This window comes from Ammospiza caudacuta, chromosome 1 (assembly GCF_027887145.1).
Source record: "Ammospiza caudacuta isolate bAmmCau1 chromosome 1, bAmmCau1.pri, whole genome shotgun sequence".
Classification (NCBI taxonomy): Eukaryota; Metazoa; Chordata; class Aves; order Passeriformes; family Passerellidae; genus Ammospiza; species Ammospiza caudacuta.
In genome coordinates this window covers 123300870-123318365 of record NC_080593.1, presented here as the reverse complement: position 1 = coordinate 123318365, position 17496 = coordinate 123300870, and the positions used below count along the sequence as shown (strand labels likewise).

At 40.0% G+C, this 17496-nt stretch overlaps 1 protein-coding gene across 5 annotated transcripts in view; it reads left to right on the top strand.

The window, feature by feature from the left end:
• Positions 1-203: 203 nt before the first annotated feature.
• The window catches only part of JPH1 (junctophilin 1), an 82373-nt gene continuing 65080 nt past the window's right edge, over positions 204-17496 (top strand). For all 5 annotated transcript variants that reach the window (XM_058811114.1, XM_058811132.1, XM_058811123.1 and 2 more), the window contains exons 1-2: positions 204-686; positions 6951-7707. In XM_058811114.1, the coding sequence (XP_058667097.1) occupies positions 308-686; positions 6951-7707 (1136 nt within the window). In that variant the 5' untranslated portion in view covers positions 204-307. The remainder of the gene's footprint in view (positions 687-6950; positions 7708-17496) is intronic.

Sequence of the window (17496 nt, the reverse complement as noted above, 5' to 3'; positions counted from 1 at the left end):
CAGCCCCAGCCGCAGCCCGCCCCAGGGGCGCGCACCTGCCCCGCGGCAGCGGCGCGGCCACACCGGGGGCGGGCCCGGGCGGGAGCGGAGGGGCGGGCGGGGAGGAGCGGGGGGCGGGCGCCGCTCGCCGCCGCGGGGCTGCGGCTGGGCTGGGCGCGGGCGGCCGGCCGGCGGAGCGCTCGCAGTCGCGGGGAACGCCGGGGCTGTCGGTCGCGCGGCGGGCGGGAAGGGAAGGCAAGGCAAGGCAGGCGGAGCAGGGAAGGGAGCGGGAGGCGGCGGCGGCGCCGCGCTCGCCCCGCTGCCCTGGATGACGGGCGGCCGGTTCGACTTCGACGATGGCGGCACCTACTGCGGCGGCTGGGAGGACGGGAAAGCCCACGGGCACGGCATTTGCACCGGGCCCAAGGGGCAGGGCGAGTATGCCGGCTCCTGGTCCCACGGCTTCGAGGTGGCGGGCGGCTACACCTGGCCCAGCGGCAACACCTACCTGGGCTACTGGGCGCAGGGCAAGCGCCACGGGCTGGGCGTGGAGACGAAGGGCAGGTGGATGTACCGCGGCGAGTGGTCTCACGGTTTCAAGGGGCGCTACGGGGTGCGGCAGAGCCTCAGCACGCCGGCCCGCTACGAGGGCACCTGGAGCAACGGGCTGCAGGACGGATACGGCGTGGAGACCTACGGGGACGGAGGTGGGCGCCGGCGGGGGGCGCCCCGCGCGCGGCGGCGCCGGGGGGCGGGCGGCAATGGGGGTGGGTGGGGGGTGCGCGCCTGCGTGGGCGCGCCGCGGGAAGGGCCCCTCCTTCCAGCCCCGCGCTCTCACCGCCGCCCTCACGCCGGGGCGCTTCTCCTGCCCCTGCCCGCGGCCGTGCGCCTTTCCCGGCGCCCTTCGCTCGGCGCCCCCGAGGCCCCGCTGGCGGCCGGGGAGCGCCACAGGTGCCTGGCAGCCGCCCCGCCCCACTCTGTGAGGAGCCGCCTGGCCCCGGCTGCGCTCCGAGCGCGCTGAGCTGTCCGGGCTCAGCGCTTTCTCCCGGCCAGCTGGTAGAAATCCGCATTACGGCCGCCTGCGGACGGCTTTCCTTTCTCCCCGCCGAGGCGGCTCACGGGCTCCGTGCCCGAGGTGGCGATGGCCGGGTGGCCGCGCCTGGCTCGGGGAGCGAGCGAGGCGGGAGAACCCCTGGCACCTCGCCCCCTGAGCGCCGCGTTAGTGCGGGAACGGCAGGAACCTGTTCTAATAGAGCCCTTGTGTCCGCTCATGTGCGGGTGTTGTGCGCTCGATGCGCTCGGCTTGTAAACAGGAGGCTGGAGCTAATGGAGTGGGCACGCAGCTCGCGTAAAATCAATGAAACTTGGGTCCACCCTCATATAATAACTCCCGATATTACAAAAATACGGGGTGGTTTCAAGCATCCTGCTCAAGGCAGGAGGTGTACAGTGCACTCACACAGACCTGCCTCTCACACCTTTCCCCACGACAAAGGCAGTGTCCTAGGGCTGAGCCTCACCGCGGTGGGCGTGCGGAGCCGCGGCGATCCGCCCTCCGCTGGAGTCGGGAGCGGTCAAGTCAGGGTTCAGCGAGGTTAACGAGGGCTGGAGATCACTGGAGTGCTCACTTACAGTTCTTGTACCTCTGTACAATAAATAAGCCTGATACTCTTTAATTCAGCCTTTGCTGGTGTAATGTCACTGGCCTCGCTGAAAGTGCCACCTGCAACTTCTGCAGAGTTGCTCTTCAGCTAGGAACAAGGGAGCGGGTTTGGTCTGTTCTAACAGGAGGAAAACGGGTCTCAGTTTTAGGACTAGACAGTCGCTGGGATTTTTTGACAGAAATGCTGGTTGCTTCAGCATTCAGAAACGTGTTCAGTTTCTGAACAGGCGGGTAATAGAATTTACCAAAATCAGAGGTACTGTTCACGTGATGTGACTAAAGGACTAACCCATATATCAGCTCTCAACAGATGCTTTTGCTGGTTTCTTCAAGGAATTTTGTCGCATCATCTCTGGTGAAACTTTCAGGAGAATGGGTATTTTTGTATTAAGCAGAAAATTAGATATTTGCAGGTGGGCTTCTATTCTTTCTTTTCCAAAATAGAAAATGTAGCAAGTTGGTAAGATTCAGTTCCTTCAGACAAGGAAGTATGCAGTGGGTTTTGTACCTTTCTGTCCCCTTGTTTAGAGATATTTGTAGCTGTCCAAAAATTGTTTCCTGGTGTGGAAATTTGTGATAATCAAAGACAGCAATGTTTTTGGATTAATTAAAAAAAAAAAAACCAAAACCAACAACATAAAGGAAAGAACTCACCAAAATCAAAGTATGGAAGAGATCAGAATTTCAATTTCTCTTTCATTGCACAATGCACTTCTCAATTTTTATTATATTTGTATTGGCTATATACAAGCGGTGGCTTACCTTTTTTTCCTCCCTTGCCTTCTGGAAAAGTAAATTGCCATTCCATTAAATCTTCTAGAAGATATTTTCTTAAAATAAAGTTGTTTCTACCCTTTTTTCTTTAGGTTTCTTGTGGCTTTTAAAAAAAATCTTAATATAGTATTGGTTATTGGAGATAAATTCTCTCAATGTTTAGACTTGGAACAACATAGGAAGGATCCAGTTCACACTGTTAGCTGAAATCTGTTGTCATGACTCCAGTCTTGCATGTTGCAGCTCATACGAACAGAGGGTGTGAAGTCCCATTGATTTTAATGAAAGTACTCATGAATGAAGCAGAGCAGTACGTCATAGATGTTTGCAGATGTGCTTTTGTTTTCATGCTCTGGGAACAATAGATGTATTTGCACACCAGAACAACATCTGAAATGGGTTTATAAGGAAACCAGATTTACACATGTATCTTTAACATAATTTAAAACAGTTGCAGGAAAGCTCTCTCTTCATGAATACCAGTGTAGAGAAATAGCTCATTAGACTGTGCCAACTGCCAGTTTATTTTCAAACTCACTATAATGTAGATCTCTTTGCTGCTGGCTTTTTGGTTGTTTTTATTTTTTTTTAGTATATCCCCAGTACATTGCTTTAAAGTGTATTGGTGGTATTATGAGATGTCATTGAAGGAGGGAAACAGAAAATAAGCATTGACAGTGTTCCTCAGTTTTTGCACACAACGCTTTTCATGACATGAGTAATACATGTCATGCTGTGTTTAGATGCTTACAATTGTCACTCAGTCAAATCTCTGAGGAAAACACTATGAATTATAAATCATGATACTTCATTCATTGCATGTGATTACACTGGGCTTTCAAGTGGCCCATCTCTCTGTTCCCTGCAGCAATCTGGATTTTTGTGCCTCCTTTAAACTCCCTAGGTTTTGTTAATCTGTAACAAACCTAGGAGGAGTGACTGTGGCCTTATTTGAAACTTCAGTATGTCTAAATTGGTTATTTATGGTCATTCCAACAACAGCAAAAACCAATTGCATGTTGTCATTCCACAAAGGGAGATCAGGGGAAAAAGCACCCTGAAGCAAAGGTCACATATGCTCATTGATTTCTGAGAGGTCTTCTTTCTAGGTCTACGCTTATTTAACATCTGAGGGAGAAAAGCACAACTTTTTTAAACCACAGAATATCTGAGTAAAGGATAAGAGCAAGTAGAGTAGTTAAACTCTCAGGGTTTTTTACAGTGTAGTTTTAAATTTTAGCTGCAAGTGGGCAATGGCATTTACAGCTGTAAGATGCACCAAGGGTGTTTTAGAAGGGATGACACACTGTAACTAAGGAAACAGATTATGAAATTATATCTTAGAACAACTTGCCAACAAAAAGAAAAGGAAAAAAAATACACTTTCTAATAGCTCTCAGGCTTAAAATATGAACACCTTTCCAAGAGAACCAATTAAACACCAGATCGATGGTCAGCAGTTGTGGCTGAATGTTTCTTCAGTTGCAAAGGATAGCAAGCCCAGCTTTTGAAAAAATTAGTGTTAAACAATGTTACTATTTTATGGTCAAATATAGTTTAAATTATGTTGGTAATTACAGTGTTAATAAAAATTTCAATAATTTTTAGAGGAGCTGCTTTGAATAGTCAACTGTCATATAAGGTGAAACAGAATGTGGTGTGTGTGTTGATATATTGTTTCTGTTTATCTCTATGTAGAGAGATAGGTAAATACTGGATATGTTTTCATCTTCATATATGGGAAAAGCTTTTTCATCATGTGTTATATCATAAATAGTTGTATTTAGTTATATTTCAGTATTGACATATCTTGCTTGTTTAAAGATCTCTAAAATTTATTGAATAAGGTGATGCAATTAAAGTCTGATATAGTAAGTCATATTACTGTACAAGGTTCTTGTATCTACATTCTGGACACTGCTCTCCATATTTCATTAAAATACTTTTCCTTTAAAGTGTGAGTTGAAAAACCAAGGAAAATGAGTTAGCTTTTTAGCATTAGTATCAGAAGCGTTTCCATTGAGACATCTGTAATGACAGAAATTATAAGAGTTACTTGCTACACTGCATAAAATTCAGCCTAAATATCTCATACTTTTTAAGGATGAAATGAGTACGAATCTTCCATTTTCTTTTTTACTATTTTCTCTTTAGAAGAACATGCATTGATTTTATTTCCCCAGTAGAAAGGAAAATTGGACTAGTGGATAGCAGTACATTAATTGTTGTTGTTTTAATGCCTTTAAGGGCAGCTGCAAACACTTCCCTTCCTTCTAGAGTAGCAAAAAATACATGTCCTTAATTAAGTATTTTTAAGCTTTCCATTAAACACATGTTTATTAATTACAATATGAGTAAGAAAAAGAGGCTGACCTTTTACTCTTCTCTAAAATTCTGTACTGAAATACTAGATTATGCTTGAAGTCTGATGTTGTAAGCAGCATGGAGAGCCATAATTGAGATGCTACTCTAATGTAATATTGTGGTATAATCAAAATTAGACTTAGATTTATTATTTCAAAATTAAATTAACTAGTGCAGAACAATAAAGGGGTTATAATATGTAGTAATAAGTATATGTAGCCAGTTTCTTAGTTCCAGCATATCATTACAGATCCCAGAATAATTAGGGACAAAATGAAGTAATTTGTGCACGTAAAATATTAATGTATTTCCAGGAATTTTCTGTTTAATAAAACAACAACAAAAAAATATTGTGGCTGTATATTTGCAGTATTTACAGAATATGCCATACCATGCATTGTGCTCATGTTTCTATTTATTCTTCTCCATATGCTGAGTTTTTTAAAATAATCATGTTCCTAGATTCAGCACCCTTACAACCAATGCAGTAGTAGGTATCCAGGATACAGAGAATGAGAAAGAAACTAAGAAAGTTATTTGTTTGTGTCAGCAGCCATCTGTTAAAAACGTTCCACTTGGTAGAATTTTCTACCAACACAGAATAGTTACCTTTTAGAACCTATCTAGTATTATATAATAGTGAAAACAGACTTAGCAAATTTAATTGTGTGTTAACACTGAAATACACGTTAGCAGAAGAGGTAATGAGTAAGGCAGTACTTGGTAAATGGTGGACATGTACACAACCAAACCAGTATGTGTATATGGAAGAGATTTAATCTCAAAGCAAATGAATCTTGGATCTACATATTTAACTGCGATTACTGCATAAATATTTTCACAAAAATTTTATCAATCGCTAAATTTGTCTTGTGATATTTAGTTCTCTGAATAGTCAGTAGATGCTCCAATTGAAGTAGATCAAAATTTTAAAAAATAATTAAAGATTACTTATTCTCTGAAAAAATATTCAAAGTAGCTTAAAAAAACCCAAAAAAACCCACCAGCACTAGGTGGGTGAGCAACTTCATTTTGAGGAGCTTAAAGTAGTTTAATGGGAATTAGAGTGAAATTACATCACAAAAAAAGTTATCTTCTACTTGCTAGTTACGGTATCCATGCAACCTTCCTTTGGAGCCTCTGGTAGAAATGGCCTTCAGAGAGCAGACAATGGAAAGTGTCAAAATGAAAATGACTTTCTAGAATAAAAGAAGAAAAATTGCTGTAGTAATCTGATAAAGGTGGGGTTTGGCTCCAGTGCAGCTTTGCATGGCCATCCATGACTTGTCATATCGTGTACCATCTATCCTCCTTACATTGCTGTTTAAAAGTTTTTACAAGAGTAGTTATGATTAAATGTTTGCTAGAACGTTGTGCAGTACTGTGTTACTGCCTTGCCTTTCTTACATACTGCAGAACAAAAGAAAGGCAAAAAAAGGGCTACAGAATTCATGCTTTTGATCTCTGTCAGAACATAATTCAGAATGCAGCACATATTTATGTGCTGGGGATACTAGAAAGTGTTGGTATGAAGAGTTCATAAAGAGAAAGGGGTCCTAAGGTTTTGCTCTTTCATTCAAATCCACACAAAAATTTTAAAATATTTAATTTTACAATGGAGGTTTATGACAGTGTATCCAAAAGCCCATCGGCAGACAATCTGTCAAATAGCTCCTGACAAGGAGAGGTCTATAGTCACCTTAAACCCACAATAACAGAATGGTTACTTCTCCTACTTGCTCTTTCTGTGGGCAGCTGGGCACAAGAACTGTAAGTGTCCTGCTCTCTCCCTTCTCAGCTGACTACATATAGTGTGTCTCTGTTTCTGCTGGCCACCTTCCTATCAGTCCACCTTAAAAAAATGTTGAGGGAGTCCTGCATTAGAAATTTCTCTCAATTTTTTTCCCTGAACAGGTCCATTAAAAAAAATGGTTATGATTATAGGTACTGTGTCTTGATTACTAAAATAAATCAGCTGTGAAAGTGAAGGATTTTCTTCAAAATAATTTATAAGAAAAACAAGTAACAAAAGTAGTTTATCTGTCTGTGTTGTGTGCATCTCTTCTTACCAAAATCAGAGCTGACAGTGTAGCGTTGCCTGTAGCATATTGGATGGAGAGAGCTAGGTCTTCTACAGCTTCCTAAATTTAACTTCTTATTATTTTAAAAGGTACCTACCAGGGGCAGTGGACAGGAGGGATGAGACATGGCTACGGTGTACGTCAGAGTGTACCCTATGGCATGGCCACTGTGATCCGTTCACCTCTCCGAACATCTCTGGCGTCGCTTCGAAGTGAGCAGAGCAATGGCACTGTTCTGCACGACGTCACTTCAGACAGTCCAGCTGGAACAAGAGGAGGATTTGTGCTCAATTTTCACAGTGATCCAGAAGCCATGGGCATTAAGAAAAAAGGAGGCTTATTCAGAAGAGGATCCCTTCTGGGTAGTATAAAACTTAGAAAATCGGAGTCTAGGTCATCGATATCTAGCAAACGGAGCTCTGTAAGGAGCGATGCTGCTATGAGCAGGATTAGTTCTAGTGACGCCAACTCTACAATTAGTTTTGGAGATGGTGACTGTGATTATAGCCCTCTGGAAGACCACGTTGATGCTACCACTACAGAAGCCTACATGGGTGAATGGAAGAACGACAAGCGCAGCGGTTTTGGTATCAGTGAGCGATCAAATGGTATGAAATATGAAGGAGAGTGGCTGAATAACAGGAGGCATGGATATGGATGTACCATGTTTCCAGATGGCACCAAAGAAGAGGGAAAGTACAAAAATAACATTTTGGTCCGTGGAATAAGAAAGCAACTTATACCAATACGAAACACAAAAACTAGAGAAAAGGTGGATAGAGCAATAGAGGGTGCACAGCGAGCAGCTGCCATGGCAAGAACCAAAGTGGAAATTGCAACCTCAAGGTAAGTTATCAACTGGAAGGTTGCAGACCTTTGTGGTAGTGAACACTTGCTCACCTCTCAGTTTCATGTGTGTAGCTCTGTTGACTTTCGTGGCATTATGCATTTGGAGCTTAGAGCTTCAACTGGTTTGAGTATAGAGTTGGTGTTTGTTCTGTAGCATACTGTAAAAATAAATTTCCATTCTTGATATATTTCTGCTTTCTCTCAAGAGCTGCTGCATTATGCCTTTAAACCCATTTGGAAAATAAAATTGGTGAGGAATGTAATGAATTATTTGGGGGAAATGAGGTAAAGTTTTAATATTTTCCCATAGCCATGCTCCAGTTATACTTACTTACTATATTGCCAATTTTTTTGGTAGCATCTGAAACTGACTGAAGTTGCCCATTTGAGAATAGGCATCTTAAGATGCATCTCTTTGTCTGAGGTGCTCTTGGTAGGAACAGCCTAAGAATAATGGTCGAGGATGTTGTGCTTAGAGGCTGTTGGTTTCGTTGCCAGGACAATGTCTGCCAAAAGAGTTCTTTATGAGGACTCTTCCATTTTGGAGCATGCTTCTCCTCAACTCATCTGATCGTACAACCACCACCTGAAATAGGGGTAGTCAGCTTCTCCCCGTGCCTCTGCCAAATGTTTGAGATGGGAGAAGTGTGTGAGTATTGGTAGTGGAGAAAAGCGTCATTTTCACTTTCAACTTCTAACCAACAACCAAGCAAAGTTTCTTGAAATGAAATAGTTACAAATTAAATCAGTGCGGACAATTTTAATTGGTTATATTGTTAAGTTTGAGAGCTCTTTAAAAAGCTATTTCATTTTTATTGCCTTCCAATAAGTTTCTGTGGTGATTTCTCTATTGATGGCTTTAGTTTGTTTCCTCAGGCAGGCTTTTCTTGAAATATGCTTTGAATTAAAAAAAAGAGTCCAGAATATGCATGAAAGAAAATCTTCATGCTATTTTAGAGAGAGGATGTCACATTACTTTTTGAGCTGAACAACTGATTCCTAATTTAGTGTGGTCACTAGTGTGTCCCCAGTGACTACCCTTTTCCTGACAGTCATAAGAAGTACAAAAAACTGCTTCAGTAGGAGAGCTTGAATATATAAAATGCTCATAGCAAGAAGTAGTTGAGACACTAAGATGAAGAATGTAGCATACCATTAAAGGATTTTTCTGAGAACTGGTCATGTAAGTAACTAAAGGGTAGCATGTATTTGGTTACTTCTATAAATATATGTAAGGCATTATATGACAGCATACCGTATTAGTAAGGCAGATCAGTAATACCTAACTTTGAGAAAGTACTGGATCCCATTTATGTTCTGTCAGTACATAATAAGCCCTAGTTTAAAAAAAAAATAGGTGTGATATATGGAAAGGGGGACTCACCCCTTTGAGTCTGTATAAAGCTATTAAAAAGCTGTTGTCTGAGACCATTACATTGCAAGGCACAGTGAATGCACTTCCTCTTCAAGAAGTGTCTCTGAAGTATTTTGTTTGCTTTTCCTTCCCTTTGATTTTTAGGTGGAGAACAGAGATCAAATTGCTTCTTTTGGAACAATTCACCAAAACAATGTTGATTTCTTGAAAATACATTTTTGAAAGTGCAGCAGAAGTTGTAGTGCAGCTGTGACCTGGGGAAGTCTCCCTTTGGTTTCTCAACTAAAAATTTCTCTGAAACATTCCCATGACTACCAGGATAGACAGCAAGATGGCAGATTCAGGTGTTCTCTCTTTTTAGTAGCCACTGACCAACTGTACTGGCACTGATTCAAAGGCCGAGAGACCTGACACCGAACTGGGCAACATCAGGCATGAAGATAATATTAACTTCACTTCTGAGGGCATGTTGGGCTCCCCTAGTAAGAATGGCAAGACCTTTCCTATCTTGCAAATTTTCAGAGTTCTTTTGAGTATCTACCAGTAGGAGCAAGGCCATGGACACTGGTGAACTAAAAAACTGTCTTAGCAAACTGTCTTGGCCAATTTTTTACCAAACTGATATATTAATAATATAATAATTCTTTGGACGATAGCATTCTTGCAATGTCTTTCTAGATGAATGGTGGTCCTGTCTGTTTCCTGACAATTACTACTGCACAAAAAAGTCTAGTCTGCCTTCTATAATTTCTCTAGTGTGTAATAAATACAAAGGTGGTTCTGCCCATATGGCATCACCTCACTGCACAGTGGCCTTCTGTGTTTCAGACTGGACAGATGTCACCAGCACTGTGTGCTTGCTGTAGATTTCCATTCCATTAGTTGAAGAACTCGCTAGATACACCTTTTCTCACCCCCAAAACCATCAAACCAAAGAGCTAGAAATCCTTACTCTCATCCAGATACCTTCCTTTTCAGTGCAGCTTGGAGTTGCTATTCTTCCTGCATACAGGAAGAATATTCCCAAAATGTTTGTTCAGCCAAATGGAAACAGACCATACTCCTCTTCATAGCTCCCTGCTGGTCCTGACAGGCTTGGCTGGTAGTTTGACCTGTGACAGATGTCCATACCGTCTTCAACGAGACCAACCACTGTTTTGCTTTATATTCTCAATGTCTTTTTATGTCTAAAAGTCATCTCTAGTAATCTGTGTAATCTTTCTTTGTCTAAAGTGGCAGTTTTGTACACAAAGAAAAATATAAAAGTTGGGATAAGTAGTGCTTGTCTGAGCCTGAATTTACATTGGCTCTCCTGACTTAGCCTTTGGGTTTTTGAGGTATTTGTACTGAGGTGTTTTGAAAATTACAACAGCATTTCTCAAAAGATAGCAAATTGCAACATTATGTGATTTATAAAAAGCTGCTGTATCAGGAAAATAATTACTAGCTTCTGCTACACAGATGTGTATTCAAAACAGATTAGAAATTAGCAATGAATAAAAATTCTTTTAAAATTACAGTGCAACTTAATAGATTTGATTGTGTATTAGTTTTACCAGCTGTATTTAAGGAAAAAATGTTTTGGCATAAATATAAAAATCCCAGAATTTGAGAAACTTCAAAATTATGCTCATTACTTTCCCTTTTCAAAACTTTTAAGGTGCCTTTTAAAAATACCATTATTATGGGGAGTAATTAATTCAAATTCGTATTTAATGCATTGTACTAAAAGCAGTCAGGTTTATGTGCTTTATTTGGGGTCCTCCTGTCTAAGAGGAGAAGCTGCTTTCCAGAAATGTTTGATTCTTCTCTATACATGTGAAGTGCTTTAAATGCTGAAAGATGTATGTTTGGAAGAGCCTTTTGTAAGATATTAAAAAGCCTCATGTGTTGACTCAACAAGAGTCAAGTGGAAACTCATTTTGAGGATAACATGTAATTCTCAATGTAGGGATTTTGAACTTCCTTTTCATCACTGTCATGTGTCTCACTCAAAGGAGATACCGCTCTGCAGTTCAATATAAACTGGAATAACATTAGAGCACTTCTTTCCTAGTAAGAAAATTACTTAAGTTTTCATTATTCTGTATTATATTAACTTTGCCTTTATCAATATTTATGTACAAAATAAAAAACTGTATTGTTTCTGGAATTCATTTTCAGAGTTTGAACATAAAGTTATAATACTGAGTATCACTGGGTGTTTGTAAAATACATCAGTCCTGTAAGTAAATGTGAGGCAGTGGAAGCAGAAGGAATGATGTTTGTTTACTAACAACCCTTCATATTTCACATTATTTCAGAAAAGTCGATTTTCTGCATTCAGAATTGAGTGTTCTGAGCCAGGCCTTTTCTTTTTCTTTTTCCTTTTAAATATTTTCTAGCTAATTCTCCCCTTAAAAGATATTTTCCTCTAAGTGTCGACTCTCTGAGGAAGAACAAACTTTGCAAGCACACAGAGGGACATGATAAAAATACTGTAAGGGTAAGAAATATGAACCAGAAGATCGTGTATGAAGGAAAAGAGAGAAAGAACTCAAAAGAGAAAAATATTTCCTTGTTGATACTTTCCTTACATTTCATTGATCTTTCAGGTCATAAAACAGATTCAAGAATTAAAACTTGTTGTTTTTTCTCCTTTTCACAAAAGCGAAATACTTCTAATTACTTTAAATTTTGAGTGAGTTTTAAGTGAAGCGTATGTATTGTCACAGTGTGCCATGAGAACTTGTGTCCACCTTAAAAGCAATATTGTAATGGGCTCTCATTACAGGAGCACCTGAGATTTGGTGAAGCATAATGGTTCCTTTGTGTTAGGCACTGCACAAACAAATTATGCTGTCTGGAGACCTTGCAGTCTGGGAAAATGGCTGTGCCCAACAGATGAAAAGAAGCTGGCAAAAGACTGGGCCAGAGAACAAGATAACAGTAAAATCAATATCTTGCTACTAATAATATGGAGCAGTTCCTCCTTGTTAATTAGCTGTCTGTGCTCAGACAGCAGTGACTAGCAAGCCTCTAGTCACTCTAGTGCTCTTTTTAAGTGGAGCACTGAAGGGGGATTAACTGGCATCTTCTGCAGTGATTTCTTTTTCAGAGCCGCTTTTTTAGACAGCTCAATTTTATTTTTAACATGTTTGTGTCCAAGTCCACAGATGCTAGAGCTAAATTTCAGCTTTTATTTTTTTAATAGAAGCTGCTGAAACTCTGGTTGTGATCCTGTCTCATAAGCAGGCTGCTTTGTTCTACGTGGCTTCCAAGGAATCTTGAGTTGTTAGAAGTGGATGCAGGAGGAAGGATTGACTTGGTAGTGGAGACCCAGAATAACTATTTTGTTTGGGAGTGAACACACCTTCACAACATGGACTTCCTTTGGGACCCTGCTGTCCCTTGCTGTCATCGTGGCCTGGTGCCAGTAGTGACTTGTGTGATGTCCAGTGCTAGGATGAGTCAGAGAACTCCAGTTTTACCCTGAGTCCTGGCCTGCTGCTGCCCCAGCCAGGGCTTGGACACTTAGCATTGCCTTCAAGTTGCTGGGCAGCGCCTCTGGCTCAGCTGTCCACCCCAGAACACCCACGTCCACAGCACAGCAGTTACTCAAGAACCTACTGCTTACATTTTTCATAACCTCGATTCAGAGTAAGCTTCACCATGCTGTGTTACATGGTGGGGTGATATAGAACATATGGATGTCTCAGGAAGCATACTAGGTGGTTTATTAGGCAGCTCCTTTGTTGTGTTCATTGCCTTGTGTGACCAGTGTGCTCATCTTGACCTGAACAAACTGTGATTTCTAGGGAGAGCTGAAATGGCACGCATGTGATAGCACAGTTTGTGTCCACACTAGAAGGCAGCTGCCCATCGTTCCGAACAGCATTGAATTATTTGTGCCACACACAGCTTTCCATGATGGATTTAGCTGACTCTACCACTCTCACTTTACTCAAGAAACTAAACTGGACACTTGCAAGCCTGGTGCCTCACACGCCTTGGAGATGCTTTACTTATTATAGCTGAAATATGAACATTGTGTTTAGGAATAGGATCCAGCAAATACCAAAGGTATTTATATAAGACTGCTTGCTTCAGTACAAAAAGCTGCCTGAGGTTCAAAATGAAATCACTTTTAATCATTTTGCTACATAGTTTGTTTGAAGATAACAAGTGAAATGCTGTGGTAAAACTTAAAATAGGTCTTGAACTACTATAGATAGTAATTTTAAAGTTAAATCTGCATTCTTTATAGAAAACCATATGTTCTTTGAATCCTGTGGGAGTTACACCACTAACTTCATTGGGGCACATATTCCCTCAGATTTCACAAACAACTCATTGGTAAAAGAATATAATCTTGGACTGTTCCTCAGTTATTTGCTGGGGAATGAATAATACAGCTGTTTGAAATACACAAATCGTATAAACATCATTACACAGATTTCTTTTTACTTTCTTAGTATTTAATGCACCAAGATTATGTGGCTAAAAATATGTGAAATTAGTCCTGTACCATATCTCAGCTTGAAATTTTAGAAGTATTTAGTATTTAATTTTATCTAGTATTTAGTTTTTTATGACATTACCTATATCCAAATATACCTACCTACAGCCATAAGCTTAATAGGGATTTAAGTTTTTTTAAAGAAGTTTTGGTGCATATCCAGTCTTACCTTGTGTTTGTATTAGACACAGAATTGTTACTTGAGAGTTGCTTTTCTAAATTGCTTAAAATCAGGACATTGCTAGTATAAGATTGGAAATATTCAGTGCTTTCAGAACATAAATGAAACAAAACAATGCTGCACCACTGCTTTCAAAATAACCCTCTAAGAAAGCCTTTTTCTGCTGTACAAACATTCTTAAAATATATTCTTTTTTCACATGGTAAGGGGGTTTTTCCCCAATTTCCAGAACACTTAATTGAGAAGCAGAGATGATTTTTGCAGTAGTAGCCCAGCAGATGTACGTGACAACATTAAGGCTTTTTTTTTAATGGTACTGGGATAGACAAAGAGACTATTATTTTTTTGTAGTCACAGAAGATGAGTTGTTAGGCAGATTCTCCCCTTATTTTTTATATAGCATATCAGTTTTGATCTGTATTACAACAATTGCTCAAAAGCTAAGCTGCAAATAGCATCTGTCTTTACTGACTTGTAGGAGAGTTTCTGTGATGGAAATAAATATGAATTCAAATAACAAAATCTGGATCGTTTGTACTGGTTAGTCATGTGTGAACTGTAGAGTTAAGTAATTAGATTTATGTTATTTATTGCTATAAAAATACTCTCAGAACCAAAAAGATATTTTGTATTTCCACTATATCTAGTACAACTGCATACATACATTTAGTGGTACTAGTTGGAGCTTGAGTTATTTCCTTGATGTTTTGCTCAAAGATTAAATCAACTCATATAGAACATTCCCAGCTTATTTCTTCAAAGAGATAAGAAAACTTGCTATCATCTAACTGTAACATTGTTGAACAGTATTCTGTAGAGCAGCATGTTTCTCACTGAACAACTACGGCAGAAAAATACTCATTTAAAGGATTCATTCATTGATCTAATTCTATCTTTTCCTAATAACAATTGATTCATTTTCTCAAAATTGGTGTAGTTCAATGAGTGGTACTGTTTGTTTGAATACTAATGGATCAGTGATACATATTATGACTTTTCTTCATGTTTTTGGTGATTAATACATTTTTCTGCTTTATGTATGTAACAGATTTCAGTACATGCTTGTGTACACTGACCTGCATTCTTTTGCCTATCTCACTATGATCTTCTTCTTTCACTACTCCTAAATTTGCACTTTGTTTTTCTGCTTTGTTTGTTCTTCTGCAGTTTTTTGCTCTCATTGTCTGTGGAGGTAGAGGCACGACCTCTTTGTGGCTAGGGTCCAGGAATAAATTGCTCCACTAAAGTTTGCCTCCCTCAAACCCATGTCAGCGTTTAACATCTGAAACAACCTATTGATTATTCCTGTTGTCCTCTCAAGATTTACTATTCCCAGATCTGCTGAGTAGCAGTAGCAGTCTCCCAAGAGCTCATTCCCAAGGTCACCTTAAAGCCACTCATAAATAAAGTTAGGGTGGTTCTGCTTTGCACATCACTCTTTCACTTAAATTGAACTTCATTCACCATTAAGAGGCATCAGTGAATTTTGTGCATCCCTTTGTTGCAGTTTTGCCTCAGACTTCTCTGATGCTGCCATTCACAAATTCAGTCACTTGGCTGTTCAAGCTTTTCCTTGGCATTTAAGAATAACATGAGTTCTCAGCCCTGAGCCCTGTGGGTGTCCAGCACTAAACCGCAGTTGGGAGAACCAGTCATTTAGTCTGTCCCAGTATGTTCTGTTTCTGAATTAATTTTTTGTTCACTTAAGCACTTCTTCTTTCTCTTGTTTTTTTTTAATCTTTATTTCCAGACTTTCTGGTGAGAAATGCTACACTTTAGGTTTACTACGTTAAAAGTAGGGGTTGATGAGAAATTATGGTATTACTGTTTTGCATTTAAAAGTCAGAAATTTCCTTCTAGTATCTGACTAAAATGAAATCAGTTAAATGTGAATTTTCAGCTCTTTTGTTCTAGGAGGTTAAGAAGACAGGTATCTACATTCTTTTATCTTACCACACTGAATCAGGTGGGTAAGGCTTGTTCAGTTGCCTTATTGCTATAATGCAGCACCTCCACTTCATGCTTGCCTCAGGTGTTCCTGGCATATATAAAAAGAGGCAGAGGTCATTTTGCTGCTGCTTTAGCTTTCCTTTCTGGCTTTGGGGTGAATAATTTCAAAGATATTTTTTCTCTGAACTTTCAGACTACTTTATAAATAAAGGAGTTGGATCATGACACTCTTAGTTCTGCAAAAGAACTCAAAATCCAAAGGTGGAAACAGGCAAGACCCAAAACATTGTCGCTGTTGAGGTGGCCTGTGGGCAGATATGAGCGTGCATCACAGCCCTAGTGTGTTCTTGTCTGGAGCCAGGATTTCATACCTGTTGCTGGTTAAAAATTTGATTTCCAAAGGGAAAAGAAAGGAGACCAAGAAATCTGGATGACCACTAAACTGAAGTGACTTCCTAGGATCTGGCTCTGTGCGTGTGCACGCATGTGTGCGTGTGTTCTGCCCAAGTTCACTTTTTAAGCTCCTTCGCTTGCAGGAATTTGTGATGTCAGTTGTATAAGCATCTTTGGAATATCCTTAAAACAAAGAATATAGTGCCAAGTGCTAAGATAAAAAATGTATTTCAGGAAAAATAAATTAATCATCCCTAAAGGTGCCTAAAAGATGTGCAGATGTCATACTTAGGGACTTGGTTTAGTGGTGGACTTGGCAGTGGTGGATTAACCTTTGGAGTTGATGATCTTTGGTTTTTCATGTTTTAAATGTTTCTAAATTTATTACCATTCACAACATCATTTTGTGCTTCAGAGAAGAGTTCAGTTTTGGAAATCAGATTAGCAATAAAGGTTGGAATGGCATCACTTCCATTAAAATCAACAGAATAGCTAAGTTGGTGACTTACTGTGATATTCAGAAATGTTTGATTTCTGAAGATCTGTTGAAGTATTAGTGGTTTCTGGTGAAGAGGCTTTCTCTTTATTCCAGTGGTGACTAGATTCCTTGTGCGAAACTTAACTCATCTTGAGAGGTCTAATGTTGCCCAGCATTCACAATTTCCTAAAGGTGCAATGTATGGGTATAAATATTGTTTTATATTCTCACTGGATAATGAAATATGAGAAAAAAATCATAATGATATATTACAATCCCGAGCACTGTTTGATAGGATAGGCCATATGGGTGAAGAGTGCAATTTTATTTCCTAATTCAGAGTTTATACCTGTTCCAGAAATTGATTTTAAGACAGAAATGGGACAGATAAAAATTAGTGTATATTTTGTATGCTTAAAATTTAGACCACCTGCAAGAGATGTAGTTATAGTATTTGCTCATAATTGAGCTTTATACAACCACTTGTTATCAGGAAAAGGCACTAAACATTTTCACCTCAATGTCTTTGACTGTGACATGCACAAATATGGTGCATTTCTGATGAAAAATTTCTTCATGGACCTCTGAGGGTGAACCTTTTTTAGCAGAAGGATTAAAGTACATAGCATTTAGCTTTTAGCTTTGCTGGGTTGATGAACAATAAATGCAGAGATCAATTAGTCAAAATTGTAGTTCTGAATAAATTTACCAAGGAGCTTGGGCTAAATCTTATTTGATGTTTTCTTCAAATTTTACTTGATCGGGATATGCTTTGAATGGCTTTTAACAGTCCACTCATTAGTTCCATCTTTGTAATGTAACAGATACTTGATTTGAATTCACTTGCTCCTTACACGTGTGGTTAGATCATTATGAAAGTGATGATGAAGTCTGAAAAGCAGTTAAGTTGT